General features: G+C 35.5%; 2 protein-coding genes across 5 annotated transcripts in view; one reads left to right on the top strand and one right to left on the bottom strand.

Moving 5' to 3' along the window:
- Positions 1–26,327, bottom strand: part of LOC116168781 (Down syndrome cell adhesion molecule-like protein Dscam2) — a 164,277-nt gene that overhangs the window by 36,273 nt on the left and 101,677 nt on the right. For all 4 annotated transcript variants that reach the window (XM_031484766.1, XM_031484780.1, XM_031484772.1 and 1 more), the window contains exon 2: positions 11,315–11,478. In XM_031484766.1, coding sequence (XP_031340626.1) covers positions 11,315–11,478 — 164 coding nt within the window. The remainder of the gene's footprint in view (positions 1–11,314; positions 11,479–26,327) is intronic.
- On the top strand, positions 17,392–17,914 carry LOC116168877. The gene is made up of 2 exons (XM_031484875.1): positions 17,392–17,473; positions 17,523–17,914. Exons 1-2 carry the CDS (start codon positions 17,426–17,428, stop codon positions 17,895–17,897), a joined length of 423 nt encoding a protein of 140 aa, XP_031340735.1. The 5' UTR covers positions 17,392–17,425; the 3' UTR covers positions 17,898–17,914.

Raw genomic sequence — 26,327 nt, 5'->3', positions numbered from 1 at the left:
CGTTATGCTATTGAGGCTCGCACCAAGGAAGGAATTTTTTCTGCGTTTATTACTAAAAAGGTTATAGTAAAAAATCTATTTTTTCATGTACTTGCCATAATTTTACACTTTTGCCGTTTATTAACGATCCCCGAGATATACTACTCTGTCAAAAAAGTAGCGAGGATTGGTCAATGAAACGCAAAATAGGTACGTATTATCCATCTAAACTTATTGTATCGTCTCAAAGTAGGCCCCTTCCGGAATAATACAATTACGCTAGCGAACTAAGCCAATCATCAAACCATCTTTTTGAAATCGACTTCAGTACTCTTTTATGTTAATCTATCGACTGAAAACGGATGCCTCGAAGTGGTAATTTCCGTTTTGAAAAACAAACGTAAACCCATGTCTCATTACCGGTTACAATGCATTTTATGTACGTTGACTCGTTCTTACCTATATGTCTTTAGCGACCTTTACGCGATTGAGCTTTTGCAGAAAATTAAGGTCTTTTGACACTACTCAAGTGGCAACGCGCTTCATGCCCAAACAATCGTTTAAAATGTCCGAACTGATCCTTCAGACGTAGAAATTTCAAAGGCTGTCTCTTCCAGAGTTAAACAACGACTTTCAGTCATTTCCTTTGCTTTAGCTATGTTAAATTCAGTTGATAGCCGACCAGAACGACGCAAATCTTCCACCACATCTCGACCGATATTTGCAATACGATTACAAAGGCGATTGCCATAGAACTCTTCCTCGCTACCCCAGCGTTATAAATTTATATGGGCTCTGTTCCACTAACCCAATGCGTCCGTTGAAGGCTGTGACCCATCCAAATCCTAAATGGGCGATTATTGACCGTTAGAACAACGTGCTAACTAATCATGGCACTTAATACCCCCCCACCCCTCACACACACTCCCAATAAAGGGGGAAGTGATCAATTGACATAAACTTTCAAGGGCAGTAACATGTTTTTAGCGCATTTTCAAACTCATGTTGGAAGGCGCTACTATGGTCACTTCGTCCGTCCGTCCGTCCGAGACTTGGTCCGAGGCCTACTACCGTTTTCAAGATATTCAGTTCGTTCTTTTTGCATTCGATAGCTTATTATAGCTCCGCCACCACAACCAAGAGAAATCTTGACGATAAATGTGTTTCTTTTATTTATGGAGATATTTTTTTGAAATTTGAACCACAGTAGATGCTTCTAGTAAAGAGTCGCATATTGTAAAAAGCATATTTTAAACATCAGGTGTGTCACAATTTGTTAATATCTACATTTTACTTTAAATACTATTTGCTTATTGAAGCATGCCGTGCTCCAACCTTTTGTTTTATATGTACCGTTACTAAATTATGTTTAGTTGTTATACTGTACAAGTGATTCTGCCTTTATTTCGTTTTAATAAGTTTTTATCTATTTATTCACGTGGTTAATTATCAGTGTAATGTTGCCCTGTATGTGTTCGACTAACCGCTTAGTCCGTGGAGGAACTACCTCGTACAGTTCTGATTCTTCGCTGTATCATGTTGCTTCCTCATCTCGTGGAGACTGCAGCTCTTGTGTCTTAGCAATACGAGAAGAGATGCCCTCTAAATAATTTTTTTTGGTTTAATACATGGATCTATTTGTGAATGAGCGACTTTAACATTGAATACTGTTGACGTTTTCACACATACTTTTTTTGTATGTCCAATTTATCATTTTACGAACTGTTTTGTTTGGCATACATTGAACCGTACATGTGTTTTCGCACTAAACTGATTTACATATCTGCTTACGACTTGCATTTGATTTTATTGTACGATTTGAAATTTTTGATTTGCGTATTTTTTCTATTGCATTTTGTTGCCGCAGTTGACTTATTTCTTGCATTTGTGTGTTGGTGAAATGCCCATAAATAATTCTGTAAATACGATTATTTTACACTGCCCCACCATGGAGTACATTTCGAAATTGACACACTCCGCTTCATTTATTTTTATTTTTCATAATCTATTTATAAAATAGTCATACAGTAAACTATTTTAACGAATAATAATTCTCTAATTACTATTGACTGATTTCCATGAATTTTTAAATTCAAGTACTAATGGAAACAGTAATTTTTCTGCCAGTTCTATATTGCACACTGTGTTAATAGCTGCTTTAATGCATATTATTTCCGCATGCCGCTTCGTCGTTTGAGATGAAAATTACAGCACCGTCCGAAGAACATGAGAATAACGGTATTACAGCAGTAATTAAACTACTGACAGTATAAATGACATAAAGATATTTGGAGATACTATACGCGAATTAATTTTCAAACTTGTAACTCAAATTAATAGATGGCCGAATATTAAAAATCGATTATAATTGATAGTACTGCGTGATAATAGAACGGAATTGAATTTCAAAATTTTATGATAATTGAATATTAAAGATAAATAATGGAGGGATGAATTGCGCTTCTGTATTTTGCATTGTACCTACTACTAAATTAATAATTCTCAAATATACATATTTCATGAGAATAATCAATAGATAGATATTAGGACACCATTGAGCAAATTTCCATAACAACGTGGTATTCGTCATTAACTATAATCAACTGAACTACGGTACCTATCATGTCTAAGCTTTCTGCATTACAAAGCGCATACCTATAACCCATTGTTACTTTATTGTCGTTAGGTACAAATCTGCAGATTTTTTGCTCTTCATATATAATGAAGGTCGTCATAAATTATTATTTATTAATAATTGCGGTGAATCACGTTAATACAAAATGTATTAAAAAGTAAATCACCACAAAGTTATGCGTTCCATTCCTAGTAGGCATCCATTATTCGCCATCTAAGTTTTCGTATAATGCGTATCGCATAAATTGTTGAAGTTTAACGTATAAAGTGAAGTACTTAAAATATTTTGTTATAGCATCGCGGAATTTCGAACAGCCGTAAGAGGCAATAACTTTCCAACTTTCATAAGCATGGCGTGGTATTGTGTGTGCAATAAAAGGACGAGAACTTGTGTTTATAATTTACCCTAAGTACCTATCAGTTGTTAAGAGGGCAACTTTAGGGAAATGATTAGTGTTCTCTAACATCGCAGCGTAGGTGAAGTACTATTTATTGCGCTATGATGCAAAGCATCAAGCTTCCGTCTAGTGCTTTTATTAGGTATATTTTATCAGGTATTACGTACTCTTCTCTAAAAATTACTTTATGTCCGATTGTATAATAATCAATACTTTATGATATCTTTTTGCGGCCATAAAGTGGCTCTTTATGGACGGCGGCCATAAACAAATGTCACGTGGTCGGTTGTCAAAATAATTTATTTATACATAACAAAATAAATATAAATGCAAAACACCTGAAGAAACACCTACTTCGGGGAGTGCTTATTCGAGTAGTAATTGTTAATATTAATCACGCAATCCACATTGTTCTTTATAAAGAGTTGTCCACTCATTTGATGTCTTTCTTCGACTTCTTTATGATGAGATGAAGGACCCGCTCCACCTAGGATTTTCGTCGCAACGTTGACTTTTGTCATTTCCGACTCTTCGACGTAGCCTTCCGCGACACTAGCTGAGCGCCATCCTCCATGGCGCATGATGTCAGTCATACTTCCACCTGCATTTGCCAGAAGACTTGCAGAAGTTCTTCGAAAAGAATGGCCCGTGTAGGAAGAAGCATTTGTTAAATTCAAGAATTTGGCCACCACACTGGGAACACCACCAACTTTGTGAACCGTGCACTTTCCATTTCGATAATTGATAAAAAATCTGTTGTGTGACGTTACTTTAGGACGAATGGCTATGTATTTTCTAATTATGTGCAGTAAATTGTGTTTTCCTGGTAATATGACAAAAGATTTTTTTTTTTTTTTGGTTTTCGTATCGATGATCTTGACTAGAAAATGTTTTTCCTGATCTTCAACATTTGTCGTCTGCAAAAAAACCAATTCCTGGCGTCTACAGGCACCCGCCACTCCAAAGATAAGAATTACCTTAAAACATATCTTCAAAAATTATGCCTCTAAAAATACGGACATACCTTATTTAGCAAATGGTGTTCATCCTGAGCGCTTAATAAAAAGGAATCCACATTTTCATCCGTTAGAATCAGTGATTTTTTGGCATATATCCTTCTCCTTTTCTTTTAAGAAACGGAATAACACTGGGAAACTTGCTAATATCTACTCCTTCGTTCAAATGAATCGTAGTGCGTAGCATGGAATATTTACTCCATAAGCTTGATGCTTTATTCGACGCGAGATCGGTAGTAAAGTAAGCCAGAATTATTGTATCTTCAACGGTTTTTTTTTACATTTCTCCTTACCCACCATTTCTTGTATGCATTGTAAGCTTCTTCATATACCGTTCTCGATTTGCAGGGAAGAAGAGTTTCCTTCGCTGCGGATGCAATTTGCGATATTTCTTCCATTTTTGCACAACTACAAAAATTTTCACAAACGCACAAATTTTTAAACAAACTGTTGTTACCCTAGCAACAAGAACAGCAATCTTTGATATCGTCACCATTTTCAACGTTTCATATATTTCATAAAATACTAGATACTTTAGTTTCGAAATATTTGACATCTCCTGTAAAAAAAGAGTAATTGTTGCAATCGTACATAAAGCTTTGTATGTACCGCGTACATAAACCGTCTTTATGGACTCGCCATCTTTATTTAAGCCTCGCTCGTAAACTCGCTCGGCTAAATAAACGACTCGTCCATAAAGACCCAGTTTATGTACTTGATATATAAATAGCTATTATTAATGACAATCATACAAGGATTTACTTTAAATACGCATTACATTTTTCTGCAAAACGTCTTCAGTTTCGAAAAATTGTCCCTCTACTGGAACTAGTAGTAAGCTTAATTTTCTATTTTTATTGGATTCTGCCCAGTGAGAGGTGACAGTGAAAACGTGTTTTCAATTAATTTTTCAAGGTTTGAGAAATTATCCTGTTTACGTTACAATTCTAATTACATTTTTTTTTAGAAAACTTGGGAAGTTAAGGTGAGAAAGTACCTTAGGTAAAACTGTATTGACTGAAAATTTGGAAGATATTAATATTTTACAGATTCATGTAATGCAACACATACTATTAAAATAGATGGACCTATCACCGCATTTTAATTACCAATCGTCGTTTTTTTTTTAATTGCTTTATCGTTTGTCAATTTTTGTTTGTTTACTTGATTGTTGGGAGAATGTATTAAGAGTAGTGTTAAGTGCCGTTAGAAGGTTGCAAAATGCGAAAAAAAACTTGATTCGGCTCAAAAAAGAACCAATACATTGATACTCTCTTTTTTAGTCAATCTCACCGTATAGGTTGGTAAAACTCCACTAGACCTACAGTGTGTATATTTCGCACAAATATCTCCCAAAATGCGGTATTTTATGTTTGTGTTTTCATTTTTGAGGTGTAATCTATATTAGGCGCAATACGATACTGTTCAAGATTAACAATAAAAAGGTCCATAAAGTTGAACACCATAGAGCAATACTTAATTGAATGCACGACTCTTTGCGAGCAGAGTTGGACTGGGTCAAGCATAGAGTGACCCAGTGACCCGGTGACCCAGTGACCCGGTGACCCAGTTTGACCCGGTGACCCAGCTTGACCCGGTAACCCAGCTTGACCCGGTGACCCAGTCTGACCCCGTAGCCCAGTTCGACCCGGTGACCCAGCTTGACCCAGTGACCCATCTTGACCCAGCTTTACTCAGTGACCCGTCTTCACCCGGTGGCCCAGTAATTAAATTATTGTTAGGTATCATCCAAAACAATTTCAAGTAACTTTTAATTTAAAAAAAAACTTCCTCAATAATATTCGGCAACAAGCACGTAGCCCAATTTCATTCAAGAGAACTAATACCTAAAAAAATCAAATGCATTTGTTTATAGTTAGTAGTCAAGTAGTCAATGAAAGTATTTAGAGAAAAGATTTATTTGGATTAAGCTAACTAGTAGAAAACAAGTTGTAAATCAGCATATGCATGATTAAAGCGCATTTTTGGTAATGCAGGTCAGTATTTTATTAGCGAAGTTTAAAATTATCGATCTCACGAGTAATTTTGGCTGCGTTAAATAATTAATTTTATTTAATTTCAATTGAGGGTACGTCTTCATTTTGTAAAACCAATCACAAAGTAAATAATAAGCTTTTATACTGGTAGCGCTATCTAACGGTAAAATTATAGCACCTCCGAAACCCATATCGAAATTATTTTCTTCAATTATCGATCTCACAAGTAATCTAACTCAAATTAGACTAGTGCCTGCACATCTACACTATAGCAGAAAGCTTTTAGTGAAAATTTGAAGTCTCTAGCTATTGTAGTTGTGGAGATCTAACGCGGACAGCCGGCCTGCCAGCAATAACGAATATAATAGCGTCTTTTTTTCAAAAATGCGCTAAAAATTAAATGTGAATGAACACCTGTAAGCAAACTGGTAAGCCCTGAAGCAAAGCAACGAAGGAGGGAACTGTTTAGAAATAACATTATTCTAATACAATTCGGGACATGGAAAGTTTTTTACGGCAGTATTAAAGCAAACATCACAGAAATGGCAGTTGTCAAGCAATCGAGTATTATTTTCAACAAACCAGCATTTCATTTATTTCATACTTGAACCGAGGGCACTGACTTAACTGCGTTATTCGATCAAACTAGGTTACTGGGTCGAATTGGGTCTCCGGGTGAAATTGGGTCGCTGGGTCAAACTGGGTCACTGGGTCAAACTGGGTCAAGTTGGGTCACTGGGTCAAACTGGGTCTAACTGAAAAGAGTATCCGCAAACACCTAAAACGAAGACACTTAATCTTGAAAATTCGTTCCTTAGCTCTAGAAAAGGTTAACTTCTCGTGCTAAAAGGAATGAGTCACAAAGTAAGAAAAAAGTCAGGACATATAACTATCTAATCTGATATTAGACCGGATTAATTATTTCTTGTAAACTGCGATGTTGAAGCTTTACATAATAGAAAAAGCACAATTTCGCTTTAACATCCAAAGTTTGCGTAGTGTATATAGGTATTTCGTAATTTAGTAATATAATTTTTTCTAAAAGTTAAGCGTCTCAAACGTTTTATTTCCTTTGAAAATCTTTTAATAGGGATTTTTAGTTGTTAAAGCACGTTGCTTTTTACGTTGAAAACATCCCTTTGTGTGGAAAAATATGTTTTTTAATGTGGAGAGATTTGAATGTAGAATAAATTATTGGAAAGATGTGTTCACCTACAGTGTAGTGTATCCTTTTCAAACTCGACTATATGTTCACTTCCGATTTTCGGTATAAGTTTGAAGTTGGGTGTAGGTAGATATCTTCTTAACATATTAAAATTTGAATTTTTGTAGAATGTAGCGAACTGATCTTTGTGAAGCTCTGATTGTACTTATACGATTTTTGATCTCAAAACTACGTTTGCACTAAATGAGCGATAAACGAGAGGACTTATGGGAGAGGAGTTGAATTAAACATTTGTATGTGCATGTTGAGCAACGGATACACAATCATCTTGCAATAAATAGCATATGCTCTATGACAAAAAGTGTACCACCAGACAGTATATTGAGAATGTTAGTTCCTTTTATTGCACATCTTATTTTCGTATTATAGTGTCCATTTGTTATATCGGGTGGTGACTTAATGCAACATAGGACTTATAATGTTAAAACAAGACTCAAATATTGGCTTCTCTAATTATTTTACAGACGAAGTGTATTTATGTTTTTTGATGGGGGAAACAGTTATTTACCTAACAAGTTCAGAAAGTTAATTTTCCTGCATAAGCACTTTGTTTGCAGCACGACCGCAGGGAGTGCTGCATTTAGTGCGAATGCGGAAACATTCTTTCAGAAAGAGTTAGGTACAATATTTTTGTAACGAATTACGTAGAAAAGGTCAAAATTAACACACACAATAATATATTTGGGACATCTTGTGTTAATAATTAATTTGCTTTGAAATGAGTGCTATTACTGGTCGCGTAATTCCACTGATCGCACTTAATATCCTCGCAAGTTATATGTGCTTTTGAAAAGAGTGCTTTTATTGGTCGCGTAATTGCACTGATCGTGTTTAATACCCACAGAAGGCTTGTGTGTGAACAAATGTGTTTTCAAATTTGATTTATCTTTCGTAAGCACACTCGTTAGATTTAAAATCATTCGAAGCTTTGTGCGTTAACATGTGCTTTCTTAAACTGAATATGCTATTCGTTGCATAACAGCACTGGCCACATTTTAAAACTTTTTAACAATTATTGTACCTACTTTTTCTTGAGCTTCCATTTCTGAAAAATAATTTCATTCGGTTATCAAGTAGGTACGTCTGTTTCCGTTTATTATTAAATACCCTCAACGGTTTAATTGATTTTACAGCAAAACACCATGAGAGATGTTCGTATTAATCGGGCCTTAATAGGTACTGCCAACTGAAGAACGCACATAACCCCTTCTCTCATACAAGGTAGCTATGATCATTTAAAGAATCTGGGTGGCACTCAACTTTTTTTGGGAGATAACGAAGCGTACGAAGATTTTATACCCGCACGAACTAACAGCTGTGAAGTATCTCATGTCCTATCTATGCGGCGTGTTTTGAGAAGCAGTGCCACCTTAACTCACGTTACATTATCCATTCCAAACGTAACCACAAGTCACATATACACTTGGAAGAAACCGCCAAGAAAGGTGCTAATGAAACGTGTCCCTTTATGTTACATTCCATTTTTCCAAGGAAATTAAGCATTTTTAGCGCATTTTTGAAAAAATACGCTATTATATTCGTTATGGCTGGCTAGTCGGCTGTCCGGGTGAGATCTCAGCAACTACAATAGCTAGAGACTTCAAATTTTCACTAAAACCTTTCTGCTATAGTGTAGATGTGCAGGCTCTAGTCTATTTTGAGTTAGATTACTTGTGAGAACGATAATTTAAGAAAATAATTTCGATATGGTTTTCGGAGGTGCTATAATTTTACCGTTAGATAGCGCTACCAGTATAAAAACTTAATTATTTACTTTGTGATTTGTTTTACAAAATAAAGACGCACCCTCAATTGAAATTAAGTAAAATTAATTGTTTAACGCAGCCAAAATTACTCGTGAGATCGATAATTTTAAACTTCGCTTATAAAATACTGACCTGTATTACAAATGTTGATTTACAACTAGTGCATTTGATGCTGTACTTCGAATATAATTTCTGCACAAAGTATTTCCATTGTATTTCATCCCTTTGAGGTAACTTCCGTTGTACAAATCTACAATCGGAAAATTTTTAATTAAATTACAGTGCATTGGTGATAAGCATGTGGGAAATCTAAATTGCATTTCTAATACAGCAAGACAGCATTTTTAATAGAATCCTTAGTACTTGGATATTATTCAAGATTATAAATCTTATATGCAGGAATTTATCTTCCTTCTTTAAGTATTACTAGGAATGTCGACATTATTTTCAAGGTATAAAAACGACCACAAGATTAATGCTTCCTTGCACAAGAGTTTAAATTTATTGACGATATTAGCAAACGGTTATATTTCTTCTCCCTCTATACAACGTTTATAGCGAAGCCATGCAATCTAAAACTCTGATGGAGACTTAATTTTCAGAAATGTAATATGAAAAATATCTGCAATTTTAAAGTTTCCCGTTGTCAAGCGAGCTAGCGGAAAACATCTGACATATGTACGATATTTTGTAAGTTATTTCAACTTGTGTTAGAAATTTTGAAAAGATTGCCACAGATGCAATAAGATTTATCGGTTTGTAATATATGTATATTAGAAATGTAGTTCAAGAAATAACAAGACTTATTTTTAGAAATGCATTATGTTTCTTACTATACTGTAGACAATTTTCTACGGAAATTTTTCTTAAAGGTTCAGGGGAGTATTATTTATTATAAGATCCCTTTGAAGATTATTCGTAGGGTGTAGTATGGCATCGATTATTGCAACAACAAACTTTTCTTTACAAAGCGCTTTGAAACATATTGCAGATTACTCATTAACGTAGGTAGTTACCTAGATTAACCGCACATTGTGCAAGATATCGTATCAATATGACAATATCAATATTCTCAAACTATACGTTAAAAAACCTATTTTGAAAATCATTAATACTTCAGATGGTACCGCTTCCTTCAAATCGTTATCTCCAGAATTTGTGTTTCTCCCAAATCGACAGATTCTTCAGTTTCTTTGGATGCGATACAGATTTTTTCAGATTCATGGGATTCTTCTGTTTCTTTGAATTTTTCTATTTAGATCTTTTACTTCTACCGACGCTTTTTGCAACCCAACATCTCTAAACGAGGAATAGTCATTATCCTGTGGGGAGCAATTGGGTCAGCTATTGGCTCTGATTTATGTTCCCCGAGCGGTATGGAGTTGGGGGTGAGGGTTCGCTCATTTCTTTTCGATGACAGCCCTTAATTTTCTGTCTACGTACGAGCGAGCGATAAATGGTCGTACTCGAGGCCGTACGTCCACTGGAATAGTTGCAGTCAAATGTCGAGGTCTTTTCTGGCGTCACTTGTCAACTGTAGTTAATATCTTTACAGCTGCCCTAAGTTCAAAATTAATCAAAAGAACTATGAATCAATAAATAATAAAATAAAGGTCAAGAGAAAATCTCCCCCCCCCCCCCCGTTCGCATATTTTGGCAACTTAAATTCAATGACCAATAATTGACATTCGGACGCATAATTCCGAACGCCTTAATTTTAATTAATCGCAATAAAGTGCAAGGTAACATTGCAACGTCTAGATTAATTATATGTTTCCCTAAATCACGCCCCACCGCGAACATTTATATAATGCTTATAAAGGCTACTTGCAAACATTACATCTCTAATTCAATTAATTAATGTTAATTGAAAAGAATTTACCTTGTAGTTCAGTATTTCGATAGTGAGTTCGCACTTTGGGTACCTTTTTAGTAACGCTCCACTCATTATACGACCAAATTGCACCTTTCTTTTACTAAGTACGTTGTCAGCTTAAGTTGCACAGTTCTATATTTTTCCTCTGCCAACGGATATAATTCACTACACACCCTACCGCTTTCTTTACAAGTAAAAAACGCCAATATTGTTTTCCTTAGAAAAACTGGTTTACATTTCAAACACGGATTGACCGTTCAGCATATTACCAAAATAGGGCATCTAAAATTAGAACGACTACGAGTTCGTTATTTCGATTTTAAAAGTCCAGTTAAAGATAAAGATTCGTATTGGGTAAGCATAAGATATGATCTAATTGGTGGCAAATAGTAACATTATTTTACGATTATATTCGGCACTGACCTGATGCACCGGGGATCCATCGGCTAAAATCCATTCCACTTCTGGAGTAGGACTTCCATGTGCTGCACATACTAAACGTCCGCCTGATGTATTGCTAAATTCATATTGATGCGGCGGCTCTTGCACAAACAAGGGTCCTTGTAAATCTAGACCCGCACTCCACACTGGAAAAAAACAAATATTTTAAAAATCGCTTTTAGTTGGCCGTGCCGTTCAGTTTTTAAACTTCCACCCCATTAACCAAGAATTCTTTGCTTTTATGGAGGGCATTTACATATTTTAAGATATTTGTATATAGCCGCGTTTGTGTAGCGTTGGCTCTTTGGTTTCATTAAAAGCTAATTAGGGTTACTTAGCCTTACTTTATGAAAGCTAAAATACAGTTTGAATATGAGTCGTTAACGCTTTTGAGTGTTTCAACCTCGGCCCAGCTACAAAACTTTTCTTGTTCTTATTTTCGAAGTTCAGAAATGTATTTATAATGAATGGCACTTGTTCGAGATTTATCGAATCTAAATTTGTTCGTATAACTTTTCCCAAAGAAGCATAATTTCCTTATGAAATTTAATTAAATGTGATGGTTGTACTAATACTCAAATTAGCTTAGGATTTCTTAGCAACGGTGCTGATTGGAACATTTATTTATATTCAGTCAATTTAGTGCGGAACCAATTATGAATTTAATAAAATAGAATGAATATAATTTATAAATGTAATCCCACGTCATAATTGGGTATTATTAAAACTTGCCATCAAATGAAAGCCCCTTTTTACGTTATTGGGGATAACATTTTTTTAATAGGTATATTAACCTTTGAATATATAAACAGACAACTAATTTTTGAGCACTGATGTTAAGTGCTGGTTTTTAGTGCACTTTCACTTTCAAAAATAAAAAGTGCACTTTTACGCTCTGCCTGTATGTCTGAGTCACAATGGCTCCGGAACTACACCACTTACAGTCTTGGTATTGGTGTCATTCGATCAGAAATTAAAAATTATTTCATGTTAGTATTCTCGTTAAGGCATGAAATGTCCATAGGGGCTAAACTCGATAAATCTTCCCGAAAATTTTCTTACCCCGCGCACCTCTGTACGATGAAAAAAATAGATTTTTCATCCCCTTGAAAAAGAGGTGGTTTTTTTTCAGAAATCGTGAGATCTTGGAAACGGTTCAACTTTACGGGCCCAAAAAATTATCTCCTTTTTTTATCATAAAACAAGCTATGTTTACTCCAAATTTCAAATCCTACGACTTTTTTTCGCAAAAATAAGAATAAAAATCGAAAATAAAAGATTTTTCCGATTTTTCTAGGAAAATTTGAGGTTATGTGCAAATAGTGCAGATACAAATATTGTCGATTTTTTATTCTCCATAACTTTTACATTGAACATTTTCGCCTAAAATTAATAGTTTTGCCCCAAATTGCAAAATACCAGTTTCCACTCCTTTCAACCCCCGTGATTTGATCCGCGGAAAAATTCAGCTGTTTTAATTATTTTTCCCCAATTTCTAATCATTTCACCGGCATGAAAAACCCTGTTTGAACCGGTAACTAATTTTTTTTGTAAAAAAATATTTATAGCCTGGACTAATATGCACTTTAATTGGTATGGAAGAAGCGGATACGGGAAAAAGTTTCTATATCGTGAATTTCATAAGCCTTGACGAGGCCTTTGAGAAATTAAGCTAAATGTATTTAAATTGTCTTTGCATTGTAATTCTCAACTAATTGTAGTCGCAAAATTAACGCGCCTGATTATTCATTAGCGAAAATTACAGGGAACCGAACATACCCGTTGCGGAATTTCCTCGCTAATTTCTTTATATTATAACTCTATTAGATGAAGAACTCGTTCCGAACTTTCGCCGCTGCCTATATTTTACAACGGTACGGTACTCTGTACGGCACGTCGCGAAATTCATTACGTTATGGATAAGATTTGAACGCGCTCTACTGTAAACTTATCCCCTATTTTAGAGAATTATGAGGTCTCCGAACTAAGTTCAAGCTATTGGCATGTTTCCCATTCCTTGTTGTTTGAATGCGGAGTATATAGGTTTACTTGTACAATAAATTAAAGCAAATTATGTAACTTAATTAATAGTTCTCTCGAGTAGAATTATTCCTGAAAGTAAATGGCGTAGCATAAATTAACCTGATAGCTATTTCGATCTTGGGGAATACTTAAAATTATACTCTCGTTGTAATGGGGCTGCGTACTTTGCTAAAAAGAAAAATAGGGCGCTTCCTCTACCCGATCTTCTCGGTTCCCACACAATCAAATCTAAACACAAAAGGATGAAACCACTTGTAACGTTCGCTGCATAGTTGTCCTGCATAAATTGGACCAAATTTCCTGTCTATTAACCTTTTATGTTTGAATTTGTGGCGGAAAGTGGTAATTCAACGTTATGGGCTATGTAATCTGCGGGTTCGAGCAGAACATGCAATATAAACCAAGCAGCTCCTGTTAACCCAGTCGTGGGTGATGCTACCCGAAATTAGAGACACCGTCCTCAACCAAGCGAAAAACAACGTACAATTACCACCAGTAATAATTGTCAGTCAGAAGTTTCAAAAGTTACTTCTGTCGTTGATTATATACTACGAACTATATAATCAATGCTCCTATTAGATTGCGGAAAACGTGATCTTTTAGACGTATCTTGTGTTGTAACGCTTTAAATAAATTCCACATTTTGGAGATAGTTAACTATATTTATGCGTGGCAAGTGTTTACGCGAACCTTACGGGGTAGCGGAAATTAAGTTTATGAGCAGTGAGCACCCCATTATTTGAACAATGCTGGCGTTGCAGTCACAAATTACTAAATCAGTGTTGCCGACTTACACGGCACGGTTGAACTATGAACACGTGCCACGTGCGTCAAATGTTTGCTACCCAATTTGGTAAATGTTATTATTGCCTTAGACACGTAATATATTGTGAGTGATGGCAAAATAATATAATACCTACCTATCTACAATACCCTATAGCAAACTTCAATGAAGGTACATGACATTTTATTACATATATTACCGTAGTGTATTCTTTACATGTTATTACTTAGGTGGTGATATTGAAAATTCTACAATACTTTTAAAGTTGAACCAAACATCACACTAGTGTTGCCGTAACTGAACTGACCATCACAAACATTACTGACCACACGCTCGAGGTCATGTGGGACACATAAATTTTCTTTTCGATTGATCATAAATCAGCTTTACACTTTAAGAGTGTGATCTAAAAGATGGGAGTCGATAATTTAGGATTTTCCTTTAAATGCCCTTTTATAAATCCATCGAAATATCGCATGAGTATTGGGGTTTTCAGCATTAGGTTCGTATTATCGAGTTATTCTTGCGTTGTTTAGCTTGAAATCCGAAGGCGCAGAACCTACCCTCTTACCTAACCTTACCTAGCTTACAACAGCAAATGAAGAGGATTACTTAATGCTAAAAGTAAGAGTTTTTTGTCGGCGATAACAACAGGTAATTTTATCTTAATTAGTTTTACGTGCGTCAAACTGCAGAATCATGATGAGACTGTTGCCTGTGTTGTGGAAATGTAATCTTTGCAGAAAAACCAAACACGTGGGATAATAATGAACGGCGTATCTTGCGTGCACTTCGGGAGACACAGCCAATCTAACTTGCTCTTGAAAAAAAATGGTTCGCTTAATTAATAGGTGCCATTGTGAAAGAGGCGTTAATTAATTCAAAACAGATAGGTAGGGATTAGTGTGAAGAGATTTTTGAAGCGATTACGGGTCGAGTCGCGTAACGTACTGGTGTTTTCTTTGCCACAAATGTTCAGTGTCAGGTTATTTAGCTGCGAGAGGAACAACTAGTATATACGTTGTCACTGGCGACCGACGAAAGCGCAGTTTCCCCGCACAGAATCAGTAATAACTCGGGAGGAAATGCAAAAAATCTTTTGTCGTTCTAGCCTCGGGACTGTGCTACACCGTATAAGAAAGAAACCACAACGAAAAAGCTAAAACTGGAGGGCTAGTAGTGGTATAGATGGTCAAATTGCGGACAATAGCGTTCATGTTCCTTTTGGAAAATGCGCTAAAAAGAGGGTTGACCTTTGCCATTAGAACAAGAAAATTGTTTTATTTTATAGCATATGTTAAGATTAATATCTATTACTGAAAGCAATCGTCATTAACTTGTACTAACCGCATACAAATAATCTGTTTTATAGTGTAGTTTGGAAATTGTTCCGCGACAATCGCACTTGAAGATGTGATCCCAAGTGAAACTTTTCGTATATTGACATCCGCGATACGGTGGAAAACGGGACGTCGCTCGGCGATTGGTCGACGGCGGCCTTCCATGTGTAGGCTTCTTCTTTCCGCTCCCACCGGAAGTACTTTCTCTCGTTGATGTGGTCCTTCTCTTCGTAAACCGATCGTAAGGCTGCTCTGTTCTATTGGGAGACAATGTAAATATTTTGCAACGTGTGGCTTAGGTCTGAAGGCAGCGACCAACTCCCTACTCCCATCCGCTACCAACACAACATAATAAACGGATGAACTTTTAGACTGTGGGCTCAACTGAAGCCAATATCCGAAAACCCGTAGCTTGCATAGAATCCAGGCTTCTTGTAGGTTACAATTTTCAATTAATTGATCTTTCATGATCCAGGACGACAAATCGATATTTATTTATTTATTTATTGTCCCTCTTGTTCTAGGCCTGAACAGGCTTACGCCCAATTACAGAGTAACCCGCATAATGCTTTTTAGAGGTGCCCCTGCAGAAGATCTTAAGTTGTTCTATACTACTCCGGTATTTACCTTACGAATTAGGAAAACTGCAGAAAAACCTAATTCGGAGTAGCCGGCAGAATGCTCGAAACTGATCTAAGGAAATTTCCCATCTCTGCCACAGATGAAAAATTCAGCTCAAACCAGGTTCGAACACCCGACCTCCGGATTTATACCCCAACGCTCTATACCACTGAGCTATAATGCCTATTAATAGTAATAATTATCTACTTTTCCAAATTTGTCACTTTCTGCAGAATAGAATGTCAAATCATTACCTGATATTCTTTTTTGGACATTTTCTCCCAAACATAGGTACATTGTCTGTATTTTTGACAAACTTTTTTCTGTTTTTGTCCATGTACTTTATCGCCGCACAATCTCTTTTAAGGTCAAAAATAAGTACACTTGACTGCCTTGATAGTTGATACAGTATTTAACTTAGGAACTTCATCAACGCAAGCGAGGTATGGGGGTATATCAAGAAAGAGTGGCTTACGGAGATGTAAATGCAAATGGCGTTGTTCGCCCATATTCAAAATTCTGTATGGATGATAAATATGGGAAATATGTTTATATTTCTTAATGTTAAACGCATATCTTACACAGGAATTTTGGATTTTTTGCAGGCAAGTGTTATTAAGTAGCACTAATTAGTCACAGGCCATAGATGTGTCCCCATAATCTAAAGTTGATATTATTAAAGAGTCTACAAGCTGCCATTTGACGTTTGGTGGAAAAACATATTTAAAACGGTATATACCTACCTTTAAGCTTTGCATGTGCTGTTTAGATTATTACGGTATACGGGATATAGTCTGGGTAACTGTGGACGTAAGAACCGTTTAAAGACGTGTCCATGTCAAAAACATAGGTATAAGCAAGAAAGAAGAGGCCCAAGTATTGATCCCTGCGGAACCCCCATGTTAACGGGTAAAATATTTGAGACATTGTAGCTTCCGTCCCTCTTGAGTCAAAGCTCTACTATTCAGAGTTACATGGTCATGTTTTATTAGAAGGATCTAGCTACCTCTTCCATTTTAGTGGTATTATTGTACTCGTGAGGCTTATAGGAACCAAAGGTTATCTGAAAGCAGCCACTGTAAAGCATTACACCACTCAATATACATTTAGTAGCGTTTGTCGGTAACGGTAACAAGATAACAGTTCTACAATATCTAGTTTAATCTTGCAATATGAATTTTTTTCCTACAGATCTGTTGCAACAATACTACAATCGTGTTCTTTGACCCTTGATTATTGAAATTCATATATAAGCTAATGTTATTAAATCAAATGTAGGTATACTCGTGAATTATCACACTAACAATGCGAGCGGACATTATTGGTGCCATTTTAATTTTCTGCGTTGTGCAGGTAAGTGAAAATCTAGCTAAATCGAATCCAATATCTAATCCGATTAAAGGTATTCTCCGTCAAAGAGGACTCCGCAGCTCTTAATAAAAAATGTGCCGACAAATTTAACGTTGAAGAGGACTTCCTGCAAAAACATTTTGACAAAACCCATCATTTGCCAAGGGGCAACAAGAAGTATAATGAAATGTCCAAATGCCTTAGTGACGAAGTCGGCTTCATACAAGAGGATGGAACGTATAGGAATGACCTAATGAAACAGCACATTATCGAGAATATCATTCCCGCAGTAAAGAAGGACATAGAAAACCGTGAAGAGGTCGTCAAACAGGCTATCGAGACTTGCAAGGAACCCAAAGAGGGCGACGATCGCTTCGTTGACTTCCACAATTGTTTAGTAGATATAATCCGTGAAAAAGCTCAATAAAATTAAACTATTCTGAATAGACTGTTTGTACAAATCCTTAAATTCGCCCTCAAAAAAATCTTGTGCGTTTTTTGCACTGAAAAATTTTGCATTGAGGGCACTAAGTATTTTTTAAACTTTCCGGTCTGACTAATCTTGCAAACAAAATAAGTATACTCTTAGATGCACGGCGATCGTGCTAGGAGCCTACCACTGAATGACTACAAAATCTACCCGAGATCAGGAGTCATCTCTCTAACTATTTAGTTAACGTTTTTTTTCAACTTGACGTCTAGCAATTAAGTGAGCCATCTTTCTATAATAGCCAATAGCAATCCTCTGAAATGTCATTTATTTTTGCAATAGGAACCCCCTTTGATAAAATTACCTCTTTTATCTTCGACTCGCACTAGAGCCTACGAATTCCGGAACCCACTAAGAAAACAATACTCCATAGAAATCAAAAGACGTTTATAATTTCACTACTCGCACCTACGAATCTTTCGGTACATCGTAGAATTTATTGGAAAAAATCAACACTCCAATTTTTTCACTCTGTAGACCTTCTATGACAGTCTTTTGACATTATATGCAAAATTATGAATTGGCACAATGTTCGCCTGGAAATTACGACAGCAAAAGTCCTGCAATTTGACAACAGAACAGAAAAAACAACAGAAAAGTCGGTCGGTCTGTTGGTCGGTCCAGAGATCGATCAGTCGGTTGCAAAGGTTTTTAAGTACCTATAACCAAAGACTATCCTCTTTGGTATAACTGTCGGAGGAATCATCGAAGATGCTCGGGTTTAAAGCATTAGCTTTGTGTCAGAATTCTTTGCATGCAGATTTTATTTCAGCACAAAAAGTTTCCTTCATAATGAAACTGTAGCATAAAATGAGTTTGCTAATAAAAGTTCGATCCGTCGCACAAAAACGCGCTTAAGTAGCATATGACGCAAACGGTTTTCCACAAAGGCCATCTGAGGACTCTTCGTTTCTTCTGGTTTTGTTGCTGTTCGACACTATCCGGTTTGGCTTTCTTACATTTTGCAGGAGTGTTATTTTGGCGTTTCACGATTATTTAAGGTTGGAGTGTTGGTTTCTACTTCTTGTTGTTATCCCGAAGTTAACCAAGGAAAATTGGGAATTAATAGCAGAAGGTTTTGAAAGAACAGCAAATTTTTCCCACTGCCTCAGGACCGTAGATGGGAAGCACATCTGAATCATAAAACCGAAAGATAGTGGATCGATGCATTTCAATTATAAGGATTATTTTTCTATATTCCTCATGGCCGTCGCAGATTCAAATTATCGCTTTATACATGTAGGCAAAGGCAGCTATGAAAAAGGTAATGAATCTGCAATTTTCAAAAATTCATCTCTGTGAAAAGGACTTGAAACGAGTGCCATTGAATTACCAGATGCAAGACTTTTACTTGGCACAGCTTCTCCTAAGTCCTAATGTAGCGGATGAAGCATTTGCGTTGAGTCAACAGTTACTTACTTTGCAGCACGGCGTTATATCGAATGCGCATTCAAAATACTAACCAACAAATGAGGATATTCCATAGACCTCTTAACATTGCAACCGTTGCCGTTGATGTAACCAAAGTCTGCGTATTACTACATAATTTTGTCCGGGAGAAGAACGGCTACAATTTTGAGGAGGCGATCAGTGCTCTGTTAAATTTAGAGCGCGGGACCTCAGTCCGAGACAATCAAACAGCTATAACATCAATATTTTGTATTCGATTATGGTTCAGTTCCATGGCAATTGTCAAGAATTTAATAAAATAGAGGTTATGTGTACCCACTGTGTAGGGATGTACAGTCTTAGAGTAAAATTCCGCTTACAAGCAAAATTAACCACCGAAACTTGACCCCATTGCAATCAAGAAAAAATTTTCCATATGGCGGAGTTATCAGAAGAATTCATCAGCGGATTTCCAGACACATTTTCCTGAAAAGAAATATCTGATAACGTCTAGATTCCACTATCCAGCTGTATTTACATGTTAAGAACAAGGTCCAATATTAGTTCTATTTATTTCTGTTTAAGCTGCAAAGTCAATATTGAATAAGATCTAACGTAAAAACGAATTTGTGGAACATTTAACGTAAAAACTTTCAATTATCTTTCAGGACCGATGTTTAAATTTTGATATTAATAATACCAATGTATAAATTTAAGAGCTTATTGAATTTGGTTTGGATTTCGTGTTTGGTTCAAGAATTTAAGTTTTGTACCATAATTTCAATAATAATCAATCTGCCAAATTCAAGGATTCATTTATTGTTGGTATTTTTTCTTTTATTAAAAAGTGAATAAAAAATTGTTTATATGTGTATTGTGTATGTATTTTTCAAATTTAGGTTTAGGTAGAATTTAGGATATTTATATTCAAAAAAATTGACCATTTCAATTAATAAAATTATGTTAAATGGTTGAAACAAAAAATTTACGTATTTGGTAAAAAAATTGACTGTGCTAAAGGAAAGTGCAAGTGGCAAATATTTGGAACTTATATGACCATTTGGTGTTTTCTTTTGCTGGTGAGTGGAAAAGAGTCTTACCATTTTCGTAGTTAGATTTCAGAGAAGCAAAGGGGGAAATTAGCAGCAAGCGAAGTTTCAACACTTTATACAACAACGTCACAACCGTTGCAGTATGTTGAGTTTAGTTGTCTTATTCTTACCTACCACTGACTTGCCGGTATCGTTTTTCTAGCGCATTTTCCAACGATTTTGAGTGCGCTATTGCAGCCACTTTCTCGGTGCGTAGTGCGTTCGTCTGTCCGAGGCCTTAACAAATCCTAAAGTTTTCAAGATATTTAGTTCGTTCTTTTTGCATTCGGTAGGGTATAGCTCTGGCACCTGCGCCAAGGAAAACCTTGACGATTAAACTGCGCAATGTCAACTTTCCTATTTATACCGATGTTTTTTTTGAAATTTTAACCATAGATGTCTCTAGTAAATATAAACATATCGCATATTGTGAACATCAAATGTGCGCATGCACAAACTGCGCAACTATCAAATTTCTTATTTATAGAGATATTTTTTTTTAATTTTAATAACAGATGCTTCTAGGAAAGATAACCGTATCGGGCACCTGAATCAGCATCAAGCTACCGCCCAATAGCCCTAACATGTACAATGTGCAAGATCTTTGAGAAAATGGTGAGCCAACGATTAACATACCACTTAGAATACAAACAATTATTTAACAAATACCAAAGCGGTTTCAGAAAGAATCATTGCACTTTGGACAATATAGTGAAGATAGAAACAGACATAAGAAATGCATTTATAAATGAAGAACAGTTAGTTGCCATATTTTTCGATATCCAAAAAGCGTCTCTAAAGGAAAAATAATTAAGACATTAACCGACTGGAACATAAAGGGAAAAATGTTATATTTTATCAAAAATTTCCTAAATGGCAGAACCTTCCAAGTTAGAGTAGGGTCCATACATTCTAATAAATATACACAAGACACAGGAATCCCTCAAGGTTCAGTTCTAAGTGTAACATTGTTCTTAATAGCAATGAATGATATAACAACAAATATTACATATCCCGTAAAATCCCTGCTTTATGCAGATGACCTTATTATCTATATGTCCGGCAAGAATACGAACCACATAGAGAACGAATTACAACGAACCTTAAACAGTCTAACCATGTGGACACAAACAACAGGATTTAATTTTTCACCTGAAAAAACAAAATGCATAAATTTTACTAAAAAACATCGACCTCAAAATCCTAATCTTCACCTTAACAACAAAAGCCTCATATATATAGAAAAAGTAACATACTTAGGAATGATACTTGATAGACGACTATCCTGGACTGCCCACATTAAAAAACTGAAAGCCGATTGCAAACAAGCCTTAAACATTTTGAAAATAGTCTCTCATCAATCATGGGGTGCAAATGAAGAAACCCTAATGGTACTCTTTAAAGCTCTAATACGAAGCAAAATTCATTACTCTAGTATAATATATGCCTCAAGCAGATCCAAGACATTAAAAGAAATCGACGCAATTTATAACGCAGGATTAAGAATGGTAACGGGCGCCCAGAACAAGCCCTCTTCTGAGTATATACTGTATTTCTGGAGAACTTCCTCCGAATCTTAGAAGAAATTATCAGCTTATTAAATATTTCATATCTCCAAAGGCAAATCCAAATCATATTAACCATAATTTATTACAACACTCTCTATACGAAAATAAATACAAATCAAAACCAAGCACAACTCTCCCTATCCCTATTAGAACAAAAGAAATTATGAATAAACTTAACACCAACTTACCACCTAATTACTCTTGTACAGAAAAAACTCTACCTTGGCTTATTGAACTACCAGAAATAAATATATCTCCCTCCGACCTCTCCAAACAACAAACATCCTTCACTACATATAAACAAATGTTTCACGAAGTTTTAAATAACTACCCTGATTACGAAATAGTTATTTACCTAACAAGTTCGGTAAGTTAATTTTCCCGCATGAGCACTTTGTTTGCAGCACGACCGTAGGGAGTGCTGCATTTAGTGCGAATGCGGGAAAATTCTTTCCGAAAGAGTTAGGTACAATATTTCTTGTAACGAATTGCGTAAAAAAAGGTTAAAATTAATTAAGTTTTGTAAATTAGCTTTTTTTTAATCATGAGTTGGTAACACAAACATATGTTTGGTTGGTAACATAATTTTGTAACTACCCACTTTTAATAATGCACTGGTCACATTTAAAACATCCACATATTTGGTTAATATATATTTTGCCTTTGCAATGAGTGCTACTACTGGTCACGGCATTGCATCGTTTGCACTGAATATCTTGAGTTGCGTAAATACACTCGTTACATTTAAAATCCTTGAAAGCTTTGTGTGTGTTAATATGTGCTTTCTTAAACTGCATAATTATGCGAATAGTTGCAGAATATCACTGGTCACATTTTAAGACGTTTTAACAATAAATTTTACTTTTTCTTGAGTTCCAATTCTGAAAAATAATTTGATTGCGTTATAAGTTCTTGTTTATATATTTACGTAAAACTTAGTCTACGTCTGTTTCCGATTAATCGCACTAAATACCCTCAACCAACGGTTTAATTGATTTTACAGCAGATGACAGTTAACCATGACATGACGTTCGTTGACTTCAATAAGTACTACCAACCGAAGAACGCGCATAACCCCTTCTTTCCAGCGGAAACTAAAAAACACCGCGATGCGGGAAAGTCGTTTTCCCGTGCATCGAGGATGTTTGGAAACATTATCTTTCCATTCAATGAGTACAAAAAAATATATACGGACGGATCTAAAATAAATAACAGTGTAGGAAGCGCATTCGTATCCACAAACCATAGTGAATCCTATAAATTGAGTGACGTAAGTTCGATCCATACTGCAGAACTCTTCGCCATTAAAATTGCCCTCCAACACATCCATAGAAACCTACCACATAAATATCTGCTCATAACAGACTCTTTAAGTGCCGTGTACAGCATTAAAAACATTTATAGTGACAACCCTCACGTAAACGACATACACACATTATTATCCACTCATACAAAATTAACTGTGCTATGGATCCCCTCACACAAAGAAATTCCAGGAAATGATGAAGCCGACCAAAAAGCCAACTTAGCTACAACCCTAAATGAAATAGCAAACAGCTGCACCATAGACGATGTAAAAAACTCCATCAAACCCAAAATAATGGATAAATGGAACAATGACTGGCAGGCATTAGAATCAAACAAACTGCGAATAAAAAAAAACCGATATAAAAAGATGGATTCCAACGAACAACCAACCTCGACACGTAAGAACAAAACTGAATCGACTAAGGGGATAGGACACACCAAGACGACACATGATCACCTACTCCAAAAACAAACCCCCCCTAACTGCGACTTGTGCAATCTACCATTAACTGTACAACATATAATAATAATAGACTGTGGCAAATACAACAACCAGAGAAGAACCTACAATATCCCGAACAACATCACACTCGGAAATCAAAAGGAACAAGAATTGAATATCATTAATTTTTTTACATCTATTACACTTACTATTTAACCTAATGTAAAGTTATTTTAAAAGCGCTAATAACCTTAGCAGTTGAAGCGCGTAACAATAAATTTAAAAAAAAACAAACTTTAGATTAGACTGTCCGTTCTGTGACCTTTTGGGAATTACTGATCAATGCATTGAAAATGCGCTAGTTACTCGCCTTTTTACTTGTTTTACTTTTGAGAACATCCTGCATTAAATAATTATACCGTCTATAGCAACTACTATAGTGTCATTGTCATTGCTATTTATAATGCACAAATTCTAATTTAAAACAAACAGAAATGAAGATGGATTCCGATTTACTATCAACTTTTACTTTTATACGGACAGCAACACCTCAAAAATATAAGCTATTTGGTCTAAAAACCTACGGTACCCTGGCTTTATCAATTCGAGACAATGAAAACTGATTTACCGAATCACTAACCTAATGAGGTATAGACAACTTCCACTGAACGCATACTTTTCAAAGACCGTTTATACTTCACCTGATAAATTAATTAACAAAATTATTTTGGTTAATACCGAAGTTAATAAAAGTTAGAGTAACATTTATTAATAGTTAATAAGTTGGAGGAAAATTTTGATTATGAAAGTGTTCCGCCATCTAATGGAAATCTAAATTTAATGTATACAACAATTTTACCTCACTTTATATGCTTGATAATGAAACAAGATTAATAATTCATTTTAATTGAATTTTGCACACTTAGTAGAAGGCTCCATCGTGTACTTTTAAATAAAACTTTTCGCATTTCAAATCCATTATCTGTTAACAATTGGTAAGTGAAATGGGTTTCAATTACAATGGCGATGCGATTAAGCGAGATACCAAACTTGCGAACTCGATCTAATTGACCGTTTATTAGATAGAGAAATGTCACATTATGAATTGCTAAAATGGATAGACGCAAAACCTTATTTTATTTCCTTAATGACGAAATGAAGTTGTAAGGCCGTCGCACTTGCACGAATTACCAAAGCGTCCTTTTTGTCATTTACATTCAAATGCTGATATCTCAAATCGTAATACTATAATGGGTGGGTGCAAAGATTCAATCAATATTGGTAGGAAGAGGTGATAAATAAATTAAATGGAATGACCAAGAGGAATTGAAAATTGATTCGGACATTTTAGAAATGAAAAGACTCCACTACCAACTTTTCAGTAGAAGATTTAATTCCTGATACTCCTAATCCTGAGAAATTTTTAAAATGAACGAGATTTCTTAGAGCTACAGCCTACACCATTCCAGTAAGATTTCATCTGGATTGAGGAATTGTATGAAGCTGAAATTCTTCATTATCGAAAGATACAGAAGGACTCATTTCGAGAAGAATACAAGATATTAAAACAAGTTCAAACGATCAAGAAAACTAGTCGCTTCTTTTCGTTGTCATGAAAGTTCAGTGAAGAGGATAAGTTAAAGACGATGGAATAATGCTTCATCTTTGAATTTACATGCGAAACATCCGATATTATTGGATCCGAAACACAGAATAACTGGTAATTCAACATGAATCATGAAAATGTATATAATTTCGGACAAGAAATAGTACCTACTCAACAAATAACGATGTAAATTTTGTATTTTACGCATGAAACAAGCAGTGAAAAATGTATTCAATAGTTGTTAGCACTGTAGCAATAAGTGAGCCAATCCCATGATACCTATTATGGGACAATTACCAGTATCCAGAATAGAACCAACAAGTAGATTGTTTTCGACCTTTTGAAGTAGCAGGAAGAGAAGCAGGTAAAAAAGGTATGGAGTTTTTTTTCCACTTTTTTAGTAACTAGGGCAGTTTAATAGGAAATTGGAAATGACCCCGGCACTGATGCTTTCATAATGTACCACGGCACTTTGGTGGTAGTTATGTTATTAAAAAAATACTGTCAGAAAACGGTGTTGATGTAGTTGTCAACTCGAGCTACGTTGCACGTTGCGTTATCCCCAACGTGTAGCATAAATTAGCATTCCTGTGTGTCTTGTTTATTAATTGCTGCAATCAATGCCATCAAGTTTAAATGTTTAAAATCTTTTTCTCTAAACTGAAAAACGTAGCTTTATTTTCTTGTGACACGTGACGTACGAGAAAGGATCTAGCGATACAAACCAAAGAGAATTCAAAATATTGACCCCGGTTGCACATAATACAAGAAAATGTTTCTTAGGGCTCAGATTAAAATTATTCTTTGAAAGACTTAACGAAACACGCAACCTTAAGCATTCCAAATTTCGAAATTAGGAAAATTTCTACTTTGCATATACGACGCGACGTAAAATAAAGGGTTCTTCATAATCCCTTTCTCTTTTGTATCTGCCTTGTTACTAAGGTTGCGAAGGCTTTACGA

Source organism: Photinus pyralis, unplaced genomic scaffold (assembly GCF_008802855.1).
Source record: "Photinus pyralis isolate 1611_PpyrPB1 unplaced genomic scaffold, Ppyr1.3 Ppyr1.4_LG1, whole genome shotgun sequence".
In the NCBI taxonomy this organism is placed as follows: domain Eukaryota; kingdom Metazoa; phylum Arthropoda; class Insecta; order Coleoptera; family Lampyridae; genus Photinus; species Photinus pyralis.
This window is presented reverse-complemented; position numbering and strand designations above follow the sequence as displayed.